The sequence below is a fragment of the Mya arenaria genome, chromosome 17, assembly GCF_026914265.1.
Source record: "Mya arenaria isolate MELC-2E11 chromosome 17, ASM2691426v1".
Classification (NCBI taxonomy): domain Eukaryota; kingdom Metazoa; phylum Mollusca; class Bivalvia; order Myida; family Myidae; genus Mya; species Mya arenaria.
In genome coordinates, this window is record NC_069138.1 from 14,567,400 (window position 1) to 14,593,124 (window position 25,725).

The 25,725-nt window shown below is 34.8% G+C and overlaps 1 protein-coding gene across 3 annotated transcripts; it reads left to right on the forward strand.

Moving 5' to 3' along the window:
* The first annotated feature begins 566 nt into the window (after positions 1-566).
* LOC128223818 (ras-related protein Rab-14) lies at positions 567-24,622 on the forward strand. Of its 3 annotated transcripts, none has more exons than XM_052933232.1 (9): positions 567-653; positions 9,085-9,210; positions 11,175-11,220; positions 11,979-12,110; positions 12,500-12,566; positions 14,956-15,043; positions 15,392-15,422; positions 17,210-17,278; positions 18,640-24,622. In XM_052933232.1, exons 2-9 carry the CDS (start codon positions 9,105-9,107, stop codon positions 18,743-18,745), a joined length of 645 nt encoding a protein of 214 aa, XP_052789192.1. In that variant the 5' UTR covers positions 567-653; positions 9,085-9,104; the 3' UTR covers positions 18,746-24,622. The 3 variants fall into 3 exon arrangements, with proteins under 3 accessions (XP_052789192.1, XP_052789194.1, XP_052789193.1); XM_052933234.1 differs by having other exon boundaries at positions 593-713; XM_052933233.1 differs by lacking the exon at positions 567-653 and adding an exon at positions 2,125-2,268.
* The last annotated feature ends 1,103 nt before the right edge of the window (positions 24,623-25,725 follow it).

Below are 25,725 nucleotides of genomic sequence, written 5' to 3' on the forward strand. Positions count from 1 at the left end.
GTACGAGGACATGCATGATATGTCGGAAATTCATATTCTATGGAAGTGTGACTCAGTAATCCCCCACCCATTAAAATAGAGTGCCAGTATATTTATCACTCTCATTGGGACGATGTTACGGCGAGAGCGTGGTCTTCAGTCGTTATGTGGGAGAATACCAAAGTTCTCGGAGGAAACCAACTTGTCCGACTTCGCGACCACAAACCATATAAAATTCTCCCATGCCGGGAATCGAACCAGGGTGCCTACATGTAGGTGAAAAGCTAGTGCACTTAACATTGCGCTTACCGGACAACCGGTCTTGCGCTACAGAACGGTCTTAACCTGAGCTAAAATGGTGTGTTTTTTAATATCATGGATTTCGATATTTCAAGTATCCAAATGAATATTCATTTTCTAAAATAATTGAGAATTTGACCTCCGTTCAGTTTAAATACTTTCGGAATATTTAGATTAAAATACAATCGATTATGATCTCCGCAAATTAAAGTTTAGAAACCGGCAACAGGATTATAGTAATTTGCATTTTCTACAACTTATTATAATTTCACAGAGGTATTGTCTCCCTTTGCAGCGCCCCACAAATGACGTCATTTTGACAGCCATATTGCTGATACGACGGAGAAAACACAGTGAAAATTTATATCAAACAGGTAATTCAGATCAGATCAGCTCCTAGTATTGAGATGAAAAGAGCCGGAAATCAAACTGAAGTATGAAAGACCTGTTCAACAATCAAATCAATCGTGTTTCTTGAACTATTCTCAATTTCCCATGTAGAAAATATATTTTCATTTGTTTACAAACACACGGAAGACAATTTATTTTAGACGTTGTATTTAATTCAGTTAATATCAGCAGTAGAGGTCATAACATTTCTTTTTCAAATATACTACATTGTGAATTGATGTTTGCAATTGAGCCAATGAGTGCAAAAATTCAACGTATAAATTGATGATATCTAAAATAATTTGATTATCTTATCTGCAAAAGAATGGCACCTAAGTCAGTGCTCCAGCTAAGCATAATTAGCGTGGCGGGGCGCCCCGCTGCCCTTTTATGGCGCCCTGCTGCCTTTTCAAACGCCCCGCTGTGCCCTTTTCATTGACAGAGCCGACTTTGATGATAAATAAATCGCCCATTTGTGTCATCAAAGCGACATTGACCTTGCCGAAATTTTAACACATTGTAAATCTGTCAATCAGCGAGTATTTGGCCACTGTCCCATTAGTCAAAACATCGCAATTAGCCATAGGGTAATCCCCTAATCCGATAATTGGGCTGTGTCATCCAATTACCAAAACATCGCCGGTAGGCGGAGCTATTGAAAGTTAACCAATCAGAATGTACATTGAGAAGAACCTGATAATATGATATACGTTCATTAAAATGAGATAGAAAAGGCGACATAATTATGAAAAATCGTGTCAAGCATTGATGAAGTTAAAAAGTAATTGTTATATGTATTGAACAAACAATGCCAGACATTTTAAACATTGATGTTTTTGAAGCAGACGGTCATAGCCATCTCGGGCCATCGGCAAGGTTGCGCTAAGAAAATCAATAACATGACGTATCACCAAATATTTAATTGGTTTTCGTGAAATGTTCATGATAAAAAATTGATTTGTAAACACAAAAACATATTATTTTTTTTGCTTTATGTAGAGTTTTAATACTTACAGTATTTTTCTCCTGTTTACGATGTCAAAAAAATCGGCGAGATCGCCATTTTGTCAGAACAATTTTCCGAGTTAATTTCTCAACCTCCCATTATGTATTGTTAAAGTTTTCATCAAGGACAGTGATTTAAATGTCATTTGGTTCTTAAATGTCAGCATATTTAAAATTATTTAGCCAGAGACAAGTAAATAACAGCATAGCTGAATGTGACATTCGTACCCTATCCCGAACGTACCAAAATAAGATTCGTCCCCCTACTATATTGACAGTTCATTTATTAGTCATTTTGATTGTTTCAAATCCTTAACTGTCTTGGTTTTTGTTTCATTTTTTGATGCTATTTGGAGATAAACTATGTGACATTGACAAATACACTTTTGCTGAGCCAAAAATGATACATTTTTTATGAACATTTTACAGTACACTCCACGCGGAACTACCACTTTCCGTTTTCCTCGGCGGATTTTGGTCATCGCGGACACGACATCCAATTGATCATAATCCTCTTTCCTCGGCGTTTTTACTTGTTCACCCACCGAGGCTGATCAGTGGACCGTATAATTACAATCGCCGCGTTACTCGGAGGTAAAACCACCGCGAAACTCGGAGGAAAACCGATAAGAATCTCCCACTGTAGCTAATTTTGTTTAATTTATTTGATATTTTTTGCTACACCCGTAATTATTTATAAAAATACCTAATTTTCGGACATCCAAAGAACATCAATCGTAACTTTCACACTTACCAAGTTTCAAAGATGAAGATTATCTATCTATCTACCTAACCGTATACACCACTGTTGACAAGTTCATTAGTAAATACCCATCCTAAACGATGTATTGCATGTAGAAAGAGGAAGTGTGAAATATTTATTGTAGGATTAAATAAACAACAAAGGCAATCAAGGGATTAAGAAAACAAAGACATGACATTTTTGTAAAACGATCTGCCAATAATAAAACTTGTACCACACTTATAGACTGTAAGAAGCAATTATGTACAGTTATACTTATTGAATCCTCAATAAAAGTCAACACATTCAATGATATAGGTAACTAATTAATGTGATGAATTAAAGTTGAAAATGCAATACTGTAATATGAACAGTATAGGGTATTTTTTTTTCAAATCTCATTTTATGTTTATGGCAATGTATTATATTGATGATATACATGTTCAAGTATGTATAAAATATAATTTTGGCTAGTTGAATTTTTTTATTGTGACTTTAATGAGCCTTTGTCATCAAGCCATTGTGGTCAGGTTATGTTTCAGAAATTAGTATGAAAATAATAAATATACAGAAGTATGACTTAATAACTACATCTTTGGATATCATAAAAATTAGTATTGAAAGTAGAGCTCTAGTACCAAAATATCAAAATATTGAACTTTGCAAGTGCCCCATTTAGGCTCATTAAATGCGCATTAAAAGTGCCTTTTTGGACCAAGCACCCTGCTCTTTTCAAATCCTGGCTGGAGCACTGTAAGTTAACCTATATCAGTGTTTTTTTTCACTTTTAGGGGAATGGGGCCAGGGCCCGTCAGGAGGGGAAAATCGCGTCGTAAAAGGGCAAAAAGGGGGAAATGTATAAATGCAAAAATCATTAAAGCTTTGCCTTCCTCTTTAATAAATTGAACATATGCATATACATAACAAGATCAAAGTGAAGGTGAAAGCAATCTTCAGCCATTGGTCAGGAGAGGACAAAAGATTTCACACCATTTACAACAGTACCCTTGCTTGGCAGAACTGTAGTAAAGCCAAGGGTATTGTGACTCATATTTAGATGAAGTAAATTTCCTGGCATCAGGAACAGGCACGCACCTTTCATTATCACTATCAGACGACGATTCACCGCAATCCGAATGAGATTTATCATCACTGAAAGTTTCAGAGCTGGTATAAGAAGTGCTACAAACGCTGGTGCTGCTGCTAGCAGGCGCAATAGACATACAAGATTGTTTAAATAAAACATCTATCTTCTTCGAGCCGGCAGCAGCCTTTTTGTCAATCTTTTTGGTGTAAAATTTCGCGTTGTGCGACATTTTGATTTTGAAGATTGACGGGACGCTTGTTTTTTCGTATAATCGTAATATAATTAATTTTCCGAGCGCTTGAACGATACCGATCAATCAAGGGAGACTAGCACGTATGATCACTACGTGTAAAATGCGGCGCCAAACTGCGTTTACCGTATTGAAAAGTGCGGTAATTACGATCGGCAAAGTTATTTTAGAGGACGGTTTTGACATCGTCGGGAGGGGAATTTTTTACTGAAATAGGGGAAAAATATATACTTTTTGGAGAGGGGAATGGGGCCGAATTTCGGCCCCAAATCAGGCCTAAAAAAAACACTGTATATGGTTGACACTTTACACATTGCATGGTGATAAACGTTTTAAACTTAAAAGTATACATTTTTGTCCCAAATGACTATTCACAATTTTTGGTATTTGCAGACTTGTAGTCCAAATGACTGTGTGTGAATGGATTTTTTTATGAATCCGTCACCAACATATTATTTTGATTTCATTCTCGGCCATTAATTCTGATTTGGATTCCAGGCTTAAGCATATACAATATCTAATAAACAATATTACCTTTGTATGTTATCCCATACTCAAAAGTTCTACGCACTAAAATGCTATATTCAACGAACAATCATAAGTTTTAAGGTTGTTTTTTCATTGTTTACTGTCAAAACATAACAGTATTTACATGAAGGGCACCTGCTGCTCACATATGCAAAACTGTTGCCTGTGTCATAAGAAGATTTGTTGACCTAACTTGAAAACCTGTGTTTTAAAGTGACTCACTCATGTTTTCTGGAATGCACTTTTTCTTGGGATGTCAAAAGGTTTGTTTAAACTACCGTATAATACTATCTATTGGATGTGAGAATAGATAGGACGCAGGCAAAAGAAATGGTGAGAAAACGGGTAAAAACCCTTAATACAAAAAATTGAATGGAGCGAAAAATGTCAAAATCGTAGCCGAAAAATTTAGGTTAGTAAGGCATTTATGACATAAATTTGTTGGAATAATATGTGTATTTCGATATCTTTCTTGTGCATTTTGGTAATTATCTTCGTATTTCAGTGATTTAACTTATTTCGGTAAGTCCAGTATCCGCAAAATTGTTTTGACAATTTATTTTTTGGGATCGTGAAAATGGCAAAGGTCAATATAAACCACGCGATATTAAATTTTATAGCAAAATTATATGTGCTTTGTTTATTTTATGTAAATTTACACATTATACTAAATGCACACGAAAAGCAACAGTAGCACAAATAAAAGCACAGGTAATAAACAACAGTTTTATTCTGTCATCCTGATGACACTTTTCTCTACTTGCCTTCGTCGTCTTCTGATGGTGTATAGTAAACAACAATGATATAAGTCTTATAGTCTTATAGTATGCTCAAAATGTCAACACCCACAGCTAAGTAATAAAACACGTAGTAATGTGTGAAAAAACAACCATACCACCGCAATAGTTTGTTCTTTTAATATTTTTCTAATGACAGACAGCGGGTGTTTTTCACACCTTGGCATATTTGAAAAGCTTTGATAGTGACAATAATGCTACTTTGTGGAATGCGCATTCCTTTAATATTATTTTAAAACTGTAACATACAACAAAATATTTTGTAAAATATCGAAACGTTAAAATCGCGAACAACGTTTAATTGTTATTTACCTTGTATCCTGGTTTTTTCGTTGCCATTATAACACAATTCAGTTAAAGTGAGTAGTGTCCCTTTTATAAAAAAGTAAACACAGTTTGTTTTCAATTATTTTGAAGTAAACATTCCATTTATATACACATGTTTACTGCGTGATTTTACTTACAATACTGAATAGTTGTTTTCTTCGTTGGACACCGAACTGGTACTTTAAATATGACACAAATAAGCCCAACATTCTGGGGTAAAATGTGCATCCTATACATAGTGTAATACGGTAAGATATTGACAGCTCGAATCCTTCAACAAATGTTGATATATGCATAAATATTTTTTTTGAAGTCGGATTGTTAAAAGCTTTTCATGAAAAGGCTTTAACTTTAAGGTTAAATTATCCCTTGGTTTATGTTTTGAGTCCTAGTGGGAAAGCAGTTTTGTTTTCATTTTGCTACCTTTTTATTGACTTCCAGCTTGGATTCGCTCCCCACGAAACGTATTAAAGAGTAAAATAATTTTATCATTAGTGTTTTTAGATGCATTAATCCAGCAGTGAAAATCCTGTTTGCAACGTCTTAATATTTTAGACTAGGAAGATTGTAGCGTTCATACTCCTTGTGATTCATTCAATGCTGAATGCAGTTAAGAGATAAGCATTGGTATTGGTCCCAATTCACATGTTAGGTACTTCTGCAAAGCTTTAATTTATTGAGTCTTTGACTAAATTTGTCTTCACAAAAACCATCAGAATATAATATAACCTTACTTAAGCAGAAAGGAGCTGTAGCCCTTTGACAAGTTTTTTTTTTCAAATGAGGGAATTTAGAATTAAATTTTGAAGACTAAGTCATGATCAAAAGTTTTGTCATAAAATCAAATCCTATTGGAAGGCAATTACAATTACATGTGTCCATTCATACTGCTAAAGGTTGAAATGATGTTTTGTATAGTAAAAAAAGTAGACAGAATATACATTTCTGAAAGTCCCTGATACTGCATATTTATTGCATGACTTAAAAATGATTACAAATTGATAAAAGTGCTTATTCTGAGGGGGAAATTTTAACATTTTTGATTGGGGGACAGCAGCCCATATTTGGCTTAGAAAAGTAGATTAAGGGCCATGGTGTCATGTTTGTATTTTAGGCAATTCACAGCAGTAGTTAGTTTAAATCATTGATTCCATAGCTAATTGATAACTAATTTAGTGGCATTTTTAGCTCGACTATTCGAGAGCTATACTACTCACCCAAGCTTCGGCGTCACCCCTTAGTTAAGGTTTTGCAAGCAAGTTAATATCTCAGCAACTACTTGAGGTATTGCATTGAGACTTGATACAATGGTACATAACCATCCAACCTACTTAATTAACCAAGTTAGATAACTCTAGTTTGCATTTAATGCAAAAAATAGGCCTTTATTATTTGACTTAAAAATTCTGGTTAAGGTTTTGCGTGCAAGTACACATAGGTCAATATCTCAGCAACTGCTTGAGGTATTGCATTGAGACTTGATACAATGGTACTCAACCATCCAACCTACTTAATTAGCCAAGTTAGATAACTCTAGTTTGCATTTAATGCAAATAATTGCCCTTTATTATTCGACTTAGAAATTCTGGTTAAGGTTTTGCATGTAACCACATTTAAGTCAATATCTCAGCAAATATATCATGTATTGCATTGAAACTTTAGATATGTATTCCCAACTATATAACCTACTAAATTAATGAAATAAGGTAACACTTTTTTGAATAAAATGCAAATTATGGGCCTTTATTATTTGACTTAGAAATTCTGGTTAAGGTTTTGCATGTAAGCACACATAGGTTAATATCTCAGCAACTACTGGATGTATTGCATTGAGACTTTATAAAATGGTACTCAACCATCCAATCTACTTAAATAATAAGTAAGATAACTCTAGTTTGCATTAAATTAAAAAAATGGCCCCTTTTTTATTCGACATAGAAATTCTGGTTAAGGTTTTGCATGTAACCACTTTTAAGTTGAATACCTCAGCGAATACATCATGTATTGCATTGAATTGAAACTTTACGCACGTCCCAACCATTTAACCTTCTGATTTAATCAAGTAAGATTATAAGTATCTTCCATGGCCGAGAGTGTAAGATAGGTTCATTCTATTTGAGCGTAGGGTGTTTTGCGGAAACGAGGTTTACCGAGTTTCCCGCAAAACACCCTGCGCGAGGGTCGGGATGAACCTATCTTACACGAGTGGCTATGGTAGATGCTTTTTCTCCAACCTCAGTTAAACAAAATTAAGTAAAAATGTATTTTTTGCTGGAACTCTTTTGTGCTTAGTGAAAATAATTGCGTATGGATATGCGATAGCACGTGATTGTCATGGATATTTGCGCAGTGATTCAGAATATGTTAATAGTCAAATCGGTCTTTTTAAATAGTTCTAAAGAGAATGCATTATTTCTTGAATGGTGCGTGAAAACTGTTTTATGGTGACATTTGAAGCAAGAAATAATTAATTAGCGTTCTAAATATTACCATAAGACAAGATTTCCTTGATGCTACAGTCTTCAACAAGGGAGGTAATTACAATGTGGTAACCATTGAAAAGGAGTTCCATACGGGCATTTTATCTTCGCCCGTGGGCAAGATAAGAATATCTAGCATGGTTAAATTATTGGATCTACTTATCTGAGGTGGGAGAAAACTCTATCTTTCATATTATATAATTTTTGCCCCTTTATTATGCGACTTAGAAATTCTGGTTAAGGTTTTGCATGTAAGCACACATAGGATAATATCTCAGCAACTACTTGATGAATTGCATTGAAACTTTATACAATGGTATTCAACCACCCAACCTAATTGAATAACCAAGTTAGAAATTTTGCATGTAACCACATTTATGTTAATATCTCAGCACATCATGTATTGCATTGAAATCTGATCTAACAGTGATCCATGCATGTTTTGCCAAAACTTTTCAATCCTTACACTGAAAAGCAGCAGAATAGTCAAGCGCGCTGTCTCTGTGACAGCTCTTGTTCTTTCTTGTAATAGATCAGATTCTGCTTCTGTACCATTTTATAAGGTCTTCCTTGATTAAAGCTGCACTCTCACAGATTGAACAACTTTTTTATTTTTGTTTGGAACGAGCCAATTTATGCAAAAAGGCATGGAAACCAGAAACTAAAAATCAGACCGCAGATTTTCATATTTAAGTTAAAAAATGATGTTTTATGCATTTTTCTTAAACCATTAAGTAACGCTTTTAGCCATAAAACATTAATTTTCGAACAGAAATATGAAAACGTTTGATCTGATCTTTTGTCAGCAGTCTTATATCACTGGTTTGCTGATATTTACGCAAAAAAATTGCCCATTCCAAGACAAAAAATAAAAAAGTTGTCAAAGCAGTAAATCTGTGATAATGCAGCTTTGACCCATAAGTTTAGTGTACATACTGTTTGTTCTTTATGTAATCCGTATTTTCAATTTTCATTTGTTGGTACTTAGTATTATATATGCACTAATTCTTTGTATTTGGAGGAAATAAAGAGCCCCCCTCTCTATTAAATAGACATTTATATTCAAAAAGTTAAAAAAGGAGAAAATAACTCTTACATGTATTTGAATAACATTTTCTTCTTATAGTATTCACTTGTTTCATCACTATATGGTAGATTCATTTATACAATATCTATTTTGAGTTTTAACTTTTTTGCAGAATTGAGATAGCAGCTAATCATGGCTGCGGGACCATACAACTACTCATACATTTTCAAGTACATCATCATTGGCGACATGGGCGTTGGCAAATCATGTCTTCTGCACCAGTTCACAGAAAAAAAGTGTATGTATATATCATTGGCTCATAAAGCAGCCAGGGTACCAAAATTGAAATAAAATATTTTGTATACTATGCATAAGTTCACAACTTACATGCAGGTGAAAGTGAAGTCCTCGTGATATTTGTCTTATCTCCAAACCAGTAAAATAACCACTCTAACATACCAGTATAACAACCCCTCCAAACCAGTATAATAACCACTCCAAACAAGTACACGTACATGTATAACTAACCCTCCATACCAGTATAATTACCACTCCATACCAGTATAATTACCACTCCATACCAGTATAATTACCACTCCATACCAGTGTAATTACCACTCCATACCAGTATAATAACCACTCCAAACAAGTACACGTACATGTATAAATAACCCTCCATACCAGTATAATTACCACTCCATACCAGTATAATTACCACTCCATACCAGTATAATTACCACTCCATACCAGTATAAATACCACTCCATACCAGTATAATTACCACTCCATACCAGTATAATCACCACTCCATACCAGTATAATAACCACTCCAAACAAGTACACGTACATGTATAACTAACCCTCCATACCAGTATAATTACCACTCCATACCAGTATAATCACCACTCCATACCAGTATAATTACCACTCCATACCAGTATAATTACCACTCCATACCAGTATAATTACCACTCCAAACAAGTACACGTACATGTATAACTAACCCTCCATACCAGTATAATTACCACTCCATACCAGTATAATTACCGCTCCATACCAGTATAATTACCACTCCATACCAGTATAATTACCACTCCATACCAGTATAATTACCACTCCATACCAGTATAATAACCACTCCAAACAAGTACACGTACATGTATAACTAACCCTCCATACCAGTATAATTACCACTCCATACCAGTATAATTACCACTCCATACCAGTATAATAACCACTCCATATGATAGCAGTATAATTACCACTCCATACCAGTATAATTACCACTCCATACCAGTATAATTACCACTCCATACCAGTATAATTACCACTCCATAGCAGAATAATTACCACTCCATATGATAGCAGTATAATTACCACTCCATACCAGTATAATTACCACTCCATACCAGTATAATAACCACTCCATACCAGTATAATAACCACTCCATACCAGTATAATTACCACTCCATAGCAGTATAATTACCACTCCATATGATAACAGTATAATTACCACTCCATAGCAGTATAATTACCACTCCATACCAGTATAATTACCACTTCATACCAGTATAATTACCACTTCATACCAGTATAATAACCACTCCATATGATAGCAGTATAATTACCACTCCATACCAGTATAATTACCACTCCATACCAGTATAATAACCACTCCATACCAGTATAATTACCACTCCATACCAGTATAATAACCACTCCATACCAGTATAATAACCACTCCATGCCAGTATAATTACCACTCCATAGCAGTATAATTACCACTCCATATGATAGCAGTATAATTACCACTCCATACCAGTATAATTACCACTCCATACCAGTATAATAACCACTCCATACCAATATAATTACCACTCCATACCAGTATAATTACCACTCCATACCAGTATAATAACCACTCCATATGATAGCAGTATAATTACCACTCATTACCAGTATAATTACCACTTCATACCAGTATAATAACCACAATATACCAGTTTAATTACCACTCCATACATACAGTATAAATACCATTTCATACCAGTATAAAAACAACTACGAACTGGTTTAATAACCAGTAGTATATTAATAATATTTGCAATTAATGATACATATGAACTTTATGTAGCCTAAGAAATAACTTTGAGAGTTTCGATTGATTGAGTCAGCTTTTTTTTAAAAATCCTTTTTGATTTATGTTCAGTTTATATAGATTGATGGCACTTCACACTAAAGGGGATAATTTATTATTTCAGTTATGGCAGATTGTCCACATACAATTGGAGTAGAATTTGGTACAAGGTATGTACATCGTTTCCCATTGTGTGAGTGTTTAGTTAGCAAATGTAGAACATTCACTGAATTTATCTATGACATTGATGTCTTTCTATGTCCATCTGCCTCTCCCTGAATGCCTCATACCAAACATTTAGTACCGTAAAGCACAAGCAACAAGATTTCATGCTCAGCTTGGAACTTGGAGTACTCAGTACTGAATGTACCAGTTTAACCAAGGAAAGTTGTCTCCCGTGTATCAGTGCTTTACATTGGGGAAGTAAAATAACCATTTCTCATTGAAATATGAGCTAGTGTAATGTACCCAGACTCCCTTATAGATATCTTACACTATATACATGTATTCTTTTCTGCTGCAACCAGAAGACCCAATTGGCAGTTATAGTACATTATAGAATTCACCAGATCTAAATAATATGTATATGTATATATTGGGCATGATAACGTTCAAGATTAATTGTGAAATAAGGATTAAGAGCTTTCCATATCAGACTATTGTACCTTTGATTTTTGCTGGATGTTTGCATTGAAAATAAGAAGTACATGTACCTTGAAATTGATGTCAATGGCTTTGAAAACAAAATCAACAGGGACTAGACCCCGTAACTCTTGCTTTGGGCTTGAATTCCTCAAACATGAACTGAATTTTCAGGATTGGGATTTTTGTTCTGATATCATTGTTAAGTGTCATATTCACACTCAACAAACTGGTGCAAGGGTTGGTGCCTGCTGGTGCAACTAGCATCCCTCTTATTTTCTTTCAGAATAATTGAGGTATCTGGACAGAAGATCAAGCTACAGATCTGGGATACGGCAGGACAGGAGCGATTCCGGGCTGTTACCCGCAGTTACTACAGGGGAGCTGCTGGCGCCCTTATGGTCTATGATATCACACGGTAAGTTTTGTTTAATCACAGTTGCTACTGGTACACCTCATGGTGTACTATATTACATTTTATGCTGATGTAGTCAGTATATGTATAGTCAGTTGGTGTGGGCTGTAACTAGGATTACTATCTGCGCCTGACCGCACCGTCATTGACAATGATATCACATTGTACCCTAATGTTATCATGCATATTAGTCAGAAGGTTTTGTAGGAGCCCTGAAGTGCCCTCATGGTCTACTTTATTGAACAGTATTCTGATATAACCATATAGTCAGTTGTTCTAGGCTGCTATACAGATGGTCATTATCATGTGGAGAGCTGTATAGTACAAGGGGAGTCAGTTGTATCACACATAAAGTTGTATGTTATTTCATGTTAATTTTTTCTGTGTTTTAGGAGGAGCACGTATAACCATTTAAGTAGCTGGCTTACAGATGCAAGAAATTTAACAAATCCAAACACAGTAAGTTTCCATGTGTCTTGTTGATATTGAAAATTTGATGTACAAATTTCACTTTGATGAAATTCAAACTTGGGACGCTATACATATTTTTTGTGTGCTGCGAAGCATGGCTGATCACATAGGGATTTCTTTGTTGAGCTGTGATGGCAACACCCTTTCATTTCTGAACACATAGGGATTTCTTTGTTGAGCTGTGATGGCAACACCCTTTCATTTTTGAACACATAGGGATTTCTTTGTTGAGCTGTGATGGCAACACCCTTTCATTTTTGAACACATAGGGATTTCTTTGTTGAGCTGTGATGGCAACACCCTTTCATTTTTGAACACATAGGGATTTCTTTGTTGAGCTGTGATGGCAACACCCTTTCATTTCTGATCACATAGGGATTTCTTTGTTGAGCTGTGATGGTAACACCCTTTCATTTCTGATCCCATAGGGATTTCTTTGTTGAGCTGTGATGGCAACGCCCTTTCATTTTCGAACACATAGGGATTTCTTTGTTGAGCTGTGATGGCAACACCCTTTCATTTCTGAACACATAGGGATTTCTTTGTTGAGCTGTGATGGTAACACCCTTTCATTTCTGATCCCATAGGGATTTCTTTGTTGAGCTGTGATGGCAACGCCCTTTCATTTTCGAACACATAGGGATTTCTTTGTTGAGCTGTGATGGCAACACCCTTTCATTTCTGAACACATAGGGATTTCTTTGTTGAGCTGTGATGGTAACACCCTTTCATTTCTGATCCCATAGGGATTTCTTTGTTGAGCTGTGATGGCAACGCCCTTTCATTTTCGAACACATAGGGATTTCTTTGTTGAGCTGTGATGGCAACACCCTTTCATTTCTGATCACATAGGGATTTCTTTGTTGAGCTGTGATGGCAACGCCCTTTCATTTTCGAACACATAGGGATTTCTTTGTTGAGCTGTGATGGCAACACCCTTTCATTTCTGAACACATAGGGATTTCTTTGTTGAGCTGTGATGGCAACACCCTTTCATTTCTGATCCCATAGGGATTTCTTTGTTGAGCTGTGATGGCAACACCCTTTCATTTCTGATCCCATAGGGATTTCTTTGTTGAGCTGTGATGGCAACACCCTTTCATTTCTGATCCCATAGGGATTTCTTTGTTGAGCTGTGATGGCAACACCCTTTCATTTCTGATCCCATAGGGATTTCTTTGTTGAGCTGTGATGGCAACACCCTTTCATTTCTGATCCCATAGGGATTTCTTTGTTGAGCTGTGATGGCAACACCCTTTCATTTCTGATCACATAGGGATTTCTTTGTTGAGCTGTGATGGCAACACCCTTTCATTTCTGATCCCATAGGGATTTCTTTGTTGAGCTGTGATGGCAACGCCCTTTCATTTTCGAACACATAGGGATTTCTTTGTTGAGCTGTGATGGCAACACCCTTTCATTTCTGAACACATAGGGATTTCTTTGTTGAGCTGTGATGGTAACACCCTTTCATTTCTGAAAACATAGGGATTTCTTTGTTGAGCTGTGATGGCAACACCCTTTCATTTCTGAACACATAGGGATTTCTTTGTTGAGCTGTGATGGCAACACCCTTTCATTTCTGATCACATAGGGATTTCTTTGTTGAGCTGTGATGGCAACACCCTTTCATTTCTGAACACATAGGGATTTCTTTGTTGAGCTGTGATGGTAACACCCTTTCATTTCAGAACACATAGGGATTTCTTTGTTGAGCTGTGATTGTAACACCCTTTCATTTCTGAACACATAGGGATTTCTTTGTTGAGCTGTGATGGTAACACCCTTTCATTTCAGAACACATAGGGATCTCTTTGTTGAGCTGTGATGGCAACACCCTTTCATTTCTGAACACATAGGGATTTCTTTGTTGAGCTGTGATGGTAACACCCTTTCATTTCAGAACACATAAGGGATTTCTTTGTTGAGCTGTGATGGTAACACCCTTTCATTTCTGAACACAGGGATTTCTTTGTTGAGCTGTGATGGCAACACCCTTTCATTTCTGAACACATAGGGATTTCTTTGTTGAGCTGTGATGGTAACACCCTTTCATTTCAGAACACATAGGGATTTCTTTGTCGGTGTGCGTTGGCAACACTTTCATTTCCGAACAATTACTTTTGAAGAACATTGGCCAATAGATCCAAGGTCATGGTGACTTTCGAAGAAAAATCATGGGTGCTACCTGAAAGGTGACACACTCAATCCACAGAATTCTACTGAATGATGAATATGTCCAGTTTTAATGGAATTAATTTGAGTTGTACTTGATTTTAAGGTGATATCTTTACTGTATGTGTTTCTTCACTTATATTTTTGACTGTAAGTCAGTATGATGAATTTCAGGTGATATCTGAAATGCTCATGGTTTCAGGTGATATTTTTGATTGGTAACAAGTCAGACTTGGAGGCACAGAGAGATGTAACATACGAAGAGGCGAAGCAGTTTGCAGATGAAAATGGTATGAAGCGTCATTTCTGTATGATCATGATAAGTCTTGTGGATTGTCTCAAAACATGGATAAGAGAGGGTAGTGGGCAATTAATACATTGTAACAAAAATCCTCCATTCAATTCTGCCCATTAATAATAGGCATTTATTGGGTATTAAGAATCCTAGATTTAATAAGAACCATTTGTCGCTTGTCAGTTTTAATATGAAAAAAAGTCAAGGTATTGCCATAGCCTTTGCATGCAGTTTTTTACTTCAGGCCAAAAATCAAAAACAGTTCAAGAAATCAAAGGAAAGTACTGACAAAAGTTCTACGGAGATTTTGCTAATATTTCAATGTTGGTTTCTCTTGTTTCAGGTTTAATGTTTTTAGAGTGCAGTGCGAAAACGTGAGTTCATTATTTTGTTTTGCTTTTGTTAGGTGATTTTTAGCTCGACTATTCGAAGAATATGGAGTGCAATACTACTCACCCAAGCGTCAGCGTCGGCGTTGGCGTCACACCTTGGTTAAGGTTTTGCGTGAAATCTCACATAGGTTAATTTCTCAGCAACTACTTGAGGTATTGCAATGAAACTTTATACAATGGTACTCAACCATCCAACCTACTTAATTAATCAAGTTAGATAACTCTAGCTTAAATTTAATGCAAATAATAGGCCTTTATTATTCGACTTAAGGTTTTGCGTGCAAGCACACATAGGTTAATATCACAGCAACTACTTGAGGTATTGCATTGAGACTTGAGTACCATTAGGTTAATATCACAGCAACTACTTGAGGTATTGCATTGAGACTTGATACAATGGTACTCAACCATCCAACCTACTTAATTAACCAAGTTTGATAACTTTATTTGCATTTAATGCCAATAATTACCCTTTATTATTCGACATCGAAATTCTGGTTTAGGTTTTGTGTGCAAGCACACATAATTTTAATATCCCAGCAACTACTTGAGGTCTTGCATTGAGACTTTATACAATGGTACTCAACTATCCAACCTACTTAATTAACCAAGTTAGATAATTCTTGTTTGCATTAAATGCAAATGCTTGCCCTTTATTATTTGACTTAGAAATTCTGGTTAAGGTTTTGTGTGTAAGCACACATAGGTTTATATCTCAGCAACTACTTGAGGTATTGCATTGAGACTTTATACAATGGTACTCAACCATCCAACCTACTTAATTAACCATGTTAAATAACTCTAGTTTCCATTAAATTCAAATAATGGCCCCTTTTTTATTCGACATAGACATTTTGGTGAAGGATTTGCATGTAACCACTTTCAAGTCAATACCTCAGCGAATACATCATGCATTGCATTGAAACTTTACACACAGGCTTCCAATCATTTAACCTTCTTCTTTAATCAAGTAAAATAACTCTATCTTTCATATTATATAATTTTTGCCCCTTTCTTATGCGACTTAGAAATTCTGGTTAAGGTCTTGCATGTTAGCACACATAGGATAATATCTCAGCAACTACTTGATGTATTGCATTGAGACTTTATACAATGGTATTCAACCACCCAGCGTTATTGAATAACCAAGATAGATAGCTGTATTTTGCAAATAATGGCCCTTTATTATTAGACTTAAAAATTCTGGTTGAAATTTTCCATGTAACCACATTTATGTTAATATCTCAGCACATCATGTATTGCATTGAAATCTGATCTAACAGTGATCCATGCATGTTTCGCCAAAACTTTTCAATCCATACACCGAAAAGCGGCGGAATAGTAAAGCGCGCTGTCTCTGTGACAGCTCTTGTTTTTATAGTAGTGAAAACTTACTGGTTTATGTTTTATATTAATTTTCTTGACAATATAGATGATATTTGTTTATTATAGCCCTGTCCGTGCTGACATTTAATATGGTAGTGAGAGAGGGGTGGACTTTCAAAAAAGTGAACTCAAATTGATATTTAATCTGTTTGAATCAGAGAAATATCAATTTTGATTTCACTGATAAATCTCTGTCCACCACCAGAAAGCGTGTAATAAAAGAGAACATTATATATGAAATAGAAAGTTATTAAATCAGTTTTCTGAAATTGTTGAAAACACAAGTTTGAACATCCAATATTTAGAAAATGACATCATTATAACACAATGATATTCTAGTTACTCCTGTAATTGAAACCTGAATGAAAATGTGTACTTTCCAGTGGGGACAATGTGGAGGATGCATTTTTAGACACAGCAAAGAGAATATACCAAAATATTCAGGATGGCAGGTATGTGTATTGTCTGTAAAAATCAAACAGCAATAGTTAAAAGATCTCTGGAAATTTCCAATTTCTTAAGTATGTTGATGTTATATTTTGACTTAAACTATTTTTGGAAGACTTTTTTAGGTATTGTCATAGCGTTTGTGTCATTGTCAATTTGTCATCCTGCAAAAACTTAAATTCTGGCCTCAACTAAAAAACGTGGAACACATGTTTCACAGAGTAAACACATGTATGTCAAGACCATAACTACAGTGAAATCATTAATGTTCGTGGGGCATTAATGTTCCTGGCTTTTGTGGATTGGGTGATCCACGAATTCAAGATTTCACAAAATATAGACCCTTTATTCAATGTTTCAATTGCTATGTTATGCACATACTCTAGTATATTCTTTACAGAGGTCGCAATATACAGCTGTATACAGCATAAATACCAAACTCACTGTATATCTTGCTATTACTGTTTTGTTAATATATTATATATGCTTTTAACAAAACGAATCAATCATCATGTTTTTATGAACCAAACGAAGGAAATAGCATGCTAAGCGTATGGAGACTGTGCAGACAATTTAGGACGATAGCATTTTTTTTTCTTCAAAAATGAGAAACCACAAATTCAAGTACCCACTAAAATGTAAACTTTCGGAAAACCATGAATTTTCATGCCAACAAATATTCACAGTATGACTTATAAGTATTGAGTAATGCCCCTTTTTTCGATTGAAAAACAACAAACAACCATTTGGGTTCGCTCTGAAGAACTCTTGTTTATACATAGATGCAAGCACTTTAATGTTTCTGAAAAAAACATTTATTATAAAAACAAAAACATGTCTACCTTAGTTTGCTTAAAAACTTCGCGTTATCATTAATTACCGGAAATTATTGAAATGTTGATCATGAGACAAGGAATTTATTAAAAGTTATATTTATTATGATCATAGTATATTTGTAACAGTATCTGCTTGTTTGCCTCCTGACTTAGTAGTTATATTGTTATTTCATTTTTTGTTGCACTTAAAACAGATGGCAATGGATATGTTAATCACTTCTTATCAGTATTTGTTGGTGTTAATTGATCACTTTAAAGATCAGTATTTGTTGATGTTTATTGATCACTTTAAAGTTTGTACACTATTTTCATTCAACATTCAGTCTTATCATGCTTGTTGGCATGATGTTATTGCATGAGAAATCTTGAGATATTCCCATCCTGGTTTTTCTTTAAGTCAAAAACATTTTCAGAAAACAAAATGCACATTGTGGAAATACAGGGACCAGCTCAGTAATAAAACTTAACATTATATAATAAATCTAGTTATTATATAATAAAGATATTCAAATTTCCTTTCATACTTACAGCCTGGACCTGAACGCTGCGGAGTCTGGAGTTCAGCACAAGCCCGCCCAGCCCCGAGCAGCACTCAATAACGACCAGGTACCCACGGACAAGGGCTGTCAATGTTAACCCTGCCCCCTAGCCACCATCCATCCCCCCTCCAAGACCTGCCATACCCTCACCTCGCTGCAGAAAGGCGGCTACAGACAGAGGGTGCCAGCCAGTGATACGTCATTGCCATCATGACATTGTTAACACTGACCACTGTGTCACCACTGGTGGATAATACTCCCGTTTTTTTTTAAATCCAGTCAACTTCATACTTCCTCACTTTTTCAGCCCAGTAACATTGTATAGGGGTGTAAAAGAGGATGTTGATTAATTTATTTTTTACATAAAATTGAACAGATTTTAGAGCTTTTATTTTCTAAAGCACATTTCAGTTCCTTAGAAAAGCTACCGGCTTATTATATTGCCAGACATTCATTTAGTGTGGGGAATCTTGGTTGTTCTCGTTTAAGTCAGGAAAGCACTTTAACATTCTCAAGAATGCTCTCATACAAAAGAAAACAAAAAAAGAATGAAAATTAGTCATGTGTTATGTAAAATTTAGTCAAATTCAATTATTTTTTAATTTTTGGGCCAATTTCAAAGCATGGTGGAAAGCTCACAAGCTGCATCTGCACAGGTTATCTCCCGTCGTCTTCAGTCAGTTTCAAGCTTTGATTAATCATGGTTCTAAAGGTAATGGATTAATCCTAAAATAAGGATTGAGAAATTGTACAGTTGTAATGATTGTTTTGAGCTAAAAAATCCATTAGAGGAAGTATTTTGAAATGAATATAAATAACTCTAAATAATCTAAGCCCCTTTACCCTGTTTTGGGCATGAATCCCTCATCAAACAGACACGTGGCCACTTTGCAGGATTGAGAGAAGCCCTATTTAAAATATCTCAGACTGCTCGACATCGTTGTTCAAAGTCTCCGTTTTCATTGCTTACTTTCAAAGTTGGAATCATTCTGAATGATTAAAACTTATATTTGATCAATTACTCTTAGCATTGTTTAGTTTTTGCATTTGAATGGATTTTGGCGAGCAAGGGGGCATTCCTGTCTAAACAAGATAACATTCACAACTATTCAGTAACAATTACAAGTAACTTTCACAACTATTCAGTAACAATTACAAGTAACTTTCACAACTATTCATATTCAGTAACAATTACAAGTAACTTTCACAACTATTCAGTAACAATTACAAGTAACTTTCACAGCTATTCAGTGCTGTATGTTCAAGGTGGATTTCATATTTGGTGAAGGCTGTCAGGATATATCACTTTGACAAAAGCATATAAATTTGTCAAAGTCAGACAATGCATCAGTTGAATAAAAATGCTTTATTTGGCTACACATTATATGAAATATTTGGACAAATACTTATGTCTGTATAAACTTTGTTAGGTCCACTATGTAACTGTGTCAATTAAAAACATGAGTTAAGTGAAATCATTCCAGGTGATTGTAATTGTGTGTAGTTTTGATATCGTGTCTGTCTAACTCATCATAATTGTTTAGTGTCTGTGTTACACTTCATTATTGTTAAGTGGCTGTCTAACACATTTTAAGTTTAGTGTCAGGGCCAAAAAAAAAATTGTTTACTGTCTGTTTAACACTTCATAATTGTTTAGTGGCAGTCTGAAACTTCATTATTGTTTAGTGGTAGTCTGACACATCATAATGGTTTAGTGTCTGTCCAACACTTAATAATTGTTAAGTGGCAGTCTATCACTTCATGATTATCAAGAGTCACTCAACACTTCATAATTGTTTATTGTCTCTCTAACACTTTATAATTGTTTAGTGTCTGGCCAGCACTTTATAATTCTTAAGTGGCTGTCCAACACTTCACAATTGTTTAGTGTCTGTCCAACACTTCTTAATTGTTAAGTGTCTGTCTAACACTTCATAATTGTTTACTTTCTGTCTTACACTTCATGATTGTTTAGTGTCTGTCTAACACTTCATAATTGTTTAGTGTCTGTCTTACACTTCATAATTGTTTAGTGTCTGTCTTACACTTCATGATTGTTTAGTGTCTGTCTTACACTTCATGATTGTTTAGTGTCTGTCTTACACTTCATAATTGTTTAGTGTCTGTCTTACACTTCATGATTGTTTAGTGTCTGTCTTACACTTCATGATTGTTTAGTGTCTGTCTTACACTTCATGATTGTTTAGTGTCTGTCTTACACTTCATGATTGTTTAGTGTCTGTCTAACACTTCATAATTGTTTAGTGTCTGTCATACACTTCATAATTGTTTAGTGTCTGTCTTACACTTCATAATTGTTAAGTGTCTGTCTAACACTTCATAATTGTTTAGTGTCTGTCTTACACTTCATAATTGTTTAGTGTCTGTCTTACACCTTATAATTGTTTAGTGTCTGTCTAACACTTCATAATTGTTTAGTGTCTGTCTAACACTTCATAATTGTTTAGTGTCCGTCTAACACTTCATAATTGTTTAGTGTCTGTCCAACACTTCATAATTGTTTAGTGTCTGTCCAACACTTCATAATTGTTTAGTGTCTGTCCAACACTTCATAATTGTTTAGTGTCTGTCCAACACTTCATAATTGTTTAGTGTCTGTCCAACACTTCATAATTGTTTAGTGTCTGTCCAACACTTCATAATTGTTTAGTGTCTGTCCAACACTTCATAATTGTTTAGTGTCTGTCCAACACTTCATAATTGTTTAGTGTCTGTCCAACACTTATAATTGTTAAGTGTCTGTCCAACACTTCATTGTACAAGTCCAACATTAACTTTATGTATCTTTCTTCCTGGAACAAAATGCGGTAAACTTTTCTATAATTAATGAATCGCAGGAAGTTTTCAATATGAAATGATTTTGTGTAATTGAGTCTTAACAGTGTTGAAAGTGGATGCACATTATTCATGGACTGTGTTCAGCAAGCAGGATATGGTTACCCGTGTACTGTATTTACCATGGTCATAAGTTAATTTACAGACCAAAGCATATTTCGCTCTCTTAAACTGATTTTGAGTATGTTTTTGAGGGAAAGATCAACATAATTGCTACTAAAGAGATCGTATTATATGGAATGCTGTTAACAAATATGATGAATTGAATGTCTTCTGTAATCCTTATGTCATGTTTTTATTAATAAATGAAGTTGTATTACATAAGATGTGTTCCTTCTCTGACTGTCTTACCATCCTCATGCAATGTTACCAGTGTTGTTGTTAAGATTGACAGTTATTTGACTGTATCTTCCGCAGTATTTGCTGGGTTGGTGAATCATGTTAATATTTCATAAGCATATTGTACTCGCACAATGTTTTAACAGGGTTAAATGGAAAGGAGAGACAGCTTACCTTAAATGATATACAAGTTTGGTGTGCTTAAATCCTGTTATTGATAGAAATCATAGTGCTATACTTAGATTCGAGGGGTGTGTTTTACTGCATGTTGAGAGTAAATGGTAACAATTATTTATTTAGAAGTCATAGATATATATAGTGAAAGCTGTACATATATGTATATCATTGTACATTGTATAAGATATATTTTTTTCGGCAGGTGCCACAGTTTGAGAGATTGTAATGTTCAATTCATTTCTCTTGGAATTGTGAACTTTCCTGGCATGTATCTAGTGATATTATTTTCATTCGAATTGACATGGGTGTGTACAGTGAGTTACCTATCTCACCAGATGGGCTTCTGGTTTGCAATATATTTGTTCAAAGGTTTAAAAACCAATATGGTTTATAAGGTTCGGAACTTTTTAACTTTGATGCACTATTTTTTAATGACAGTTAAGTTATTGTAGTAGGTTCAGCTTCTTCTATATGTGAGTTTCTCCTTAAAAGTAAATACAAAAAACAAGAACCTTTGAGACAGTGTCAGTTATAACTTGTAAGATATTTTATGTTGGAAATAGGAGCATTTAGCCATCGGGTGAGGTAGTTTGAACCACTAGGTTATATGACTCAGTACATAGATTATATGATTCGTTTGGTGTGCCTGCGTTTTACAACGTTTCTGTTTAGCTATATTTTTTGTTTTGAGGAATATTTTAATTATGAATTAATTTTTGCTAACTACATGTACTAAATAGATTGAATGTGATACCATTAAAATGTTAAACTGTCTTGTATGAAAGATATTTCCTTTTTCTATTCTTTGGTTAGGGAACTGTTGTTATCTAAAAGTATTTTTCAAATACTTTGTAAATAGAGGATATTGTGCATGTGGTCTTTCATAGTAATATTTATACACTGGTAACATTTTTGATAAATATTGTATTGGATCGCCACAAATGTAATATTCCACTTAAATGTATAACACTTCTACCACTATTTATTCATTACAACACACAACTAATTACTTGAGTAATGTTTCAAACATGTGTGAAGATCGTTACACTGTTTACTGATGATGTCACATCCGGAGTTAGTAGCTATTTATATATCTAGATATGTATCATTAACATAAAGTGGCATTATTTCATAACCCGATCATTGATGAGATATAATTTACTTTACCACAGTATTGATGAGTGAGAACAAAGCTTTACAGTTCAATCTTTGTGGGAGAAAATGAGCACAATGAATTTTATGCCATGAAAATAACAATATCACATAATTGTTTTAGCTGCAACACTCAATTTGAGGCCATCAGAAATATTTCTTACAAATAAGATTTGTAAAAAATGCCAAAAATAGTGTTAAATTGTATGTGTTACAATCTCTTTAAACTTTTCTCTTTAAAAGGTATATTTGCATCATTTTCATACAGAGTTATAACAAATACCTAACCCATGTTTCTACAATAACCAAGTAGTTCATCAGGACTTAACAAAATTCATAGTTTTCCTAGTCAAATGAATCCTGAATGTTAAAAATATAAAAATGATTCATTCAACCTCGATTCAATTATCTTTTTAAAAGATTCTGTTTTCGGCTTAAAGCTAAAATTGAAAGGCAATTTAAGTATTTATAGTTATACAATAAGTATGAGTGTTGTTTCAGTAAAGATCTTCCTCTGTGCCTTTAATTAAAATATCAAATATAATCAGAAAATATATGTTTCTGATGACCCCAAAATTGTGTGTCGCGGCTCATGATCGGCGAGTTCTGCTGATACTGAATTACGTTATCTATAATACACAAAATATTGGGTTTCAGATGCGTAAGAATGGTGTTAGGTTCAATAATAAACAATATACATGTGTAACAAATAATACATGAATTTGTCAAATAAGAAAGTTTATAAATCATTTTAATTGAAATTTTGTCCAATCTGAAAATAAATAAAGATTCACATTTTGTAAAAAATTGTCTTGAAATATTCACATAATGTGAGGGAAGGTGGAAAGCAGACCAAATCAGCTACATGTATTAGTGGGAGAAATCTGGGGTCAGTTTCATCCCATATCATAGGAGCAGTTTTCTTCCTACATTGCATTACTATTGATGAAAATCTTGGGTACTAAATTGCTCCTTAGGATTTTTAATGAAACAGACCCCTAGACTTTGGCGAGTCCTTCATATGTCATGCTCATTTCACACTGTATAATTATGTAATGAACAAATTGCCAGATATTTGTTACATTGTATGTTGATTTTTTCAAGGAGTAAAAGGTATTAATGTACTCCGCGCATCATTGTTCATGTTGATTTCATGTATGCAAGGTACTAAAAACATCTTACATTAGGTTTATTAGTTGATACAATGTTGTTTCTGTGCTCTGTAATAATTTGTAACAGTTATTCACTCTGGTTTATATCAGATACTTACAGTACCATTCATTGTATGTAGCGCTATGTTAAAGTATGGATGCACATATTCTGTTGTTGCAATATGATTTTAATTGTTATAAATTATTTCTATACATTCAACAAACTACATGTAAATGTTGTGTAAATTCAGTGTCATGTCACCATATTAAATAATAAATGATACTTGAAGTAGATAGAATTGCGTCATCTTGTCACCCTTTTAAAGTATGTGGCATTGTGTCATCTTGTCCTCCTTTTGAAGTAGGTGTCATCTTGTCTTCCTTTTAAAGAATGTGGCATTTTTTTCAGCTTGTCTCCCTTTTAAAGTATCTGGTATTGTGTCATCTTGTTGCTCTTTTAAAGTAGGTGGCATTGTGTCATCTGGCCCCCCTTTTAAAGTATGTGGCATTGTGTAATCTTGTCTTCCTTTTAAAATATGTGGCATTGCGCCATCTTGTCTCCCTCTTGAAGTATGTGGCATTGTGTCATTTTGTCACCCTTTTAAAGTATGTGGCATTGTTTCAGCTTGTCTTCCTTTTAAGGTATGGGCTTTGTGTTATCTTGTCTACCTTTTAAAGTATGTGGCATTGTTTCAGCTTGTGTCCCTTTTAAAGTATGTGGCATTTTGTCTACTTGTCTCCCTTTTAAAGTATGTGGCATTGTGTCATCTTGTCTCCCTTTTAAATTAAGTGGCATTATGTCATCTTTTTTTCCTCTTGAAGTATGTGGCATTGTGTCATCTTGTTTCCCTCTTGAAGTATGTGGCATTGTGTCATTCTGTTTCCCTCTTGAAGTATGTGGCATGGTGTCATCTTGTTTCCCTCTTGAAGTATGTGCCATTGTGTCGTCTTGTTTCCCTCTTGAAGTATGTGGCATTGTGTCATCTTGTTTCCCTCTTGAAGTTTGTGGCATTGCGTGTTGTTTTGTCTCCCTCTTAAAGTATGTGGCATTGTGTCATCTTGTTTCCCTCTTGAAGTATGTGGCATTGTGTCATCTTGTTTCCCTCTTGATGTATGTGGTATTGTGTCATCTTGTTTCCCTCTTGAAGTATGTGGCATTGCATGTTGTTTTGTTTCCCTCTTGAAGTATGTGGCATTGTGTTGTCTTGTCTCCCCTTTCCGTATGTGGCATTGTATCATCTTGTTTCCCTCTTGAAGTATGTGGCATTGTGTCATCTTGTTTCCCTCTTGAAGTATGTGGCATTATGTCATCTTGTTTCCCTCTTGAAGTATGTGGCATTGCATGTTGTTTTGTTTCCCTCTTGAAGTATGTGGCATTGTGTTGTCTTGTCTCCCCTTTCAG

Excerpts from the sequence above, each read along its gene's own strand:
- LOC128223818 (XM_052933232.1), top strand. The coding sequence starts at position 9,105 with ATGGCTGCGGGACCATACAACTACTCATACATTTTCAAGTACATCATC. Across the intron at positions 12,567-14,955 it reads ATTTAACAAATCCAAACACA|GTGATATTTTTGATTGGTAA; the intron begins GTAAGTTTCCAT and ends TCATGGTTTCAG. Across the intron at positions 17,279-18,639 it reads CAAAATATTCAGGATGGCAG|CCTGGACCTGAACGCTGCGG; the intron begins GTATGTGTATTG and ends TCATACTTACAG.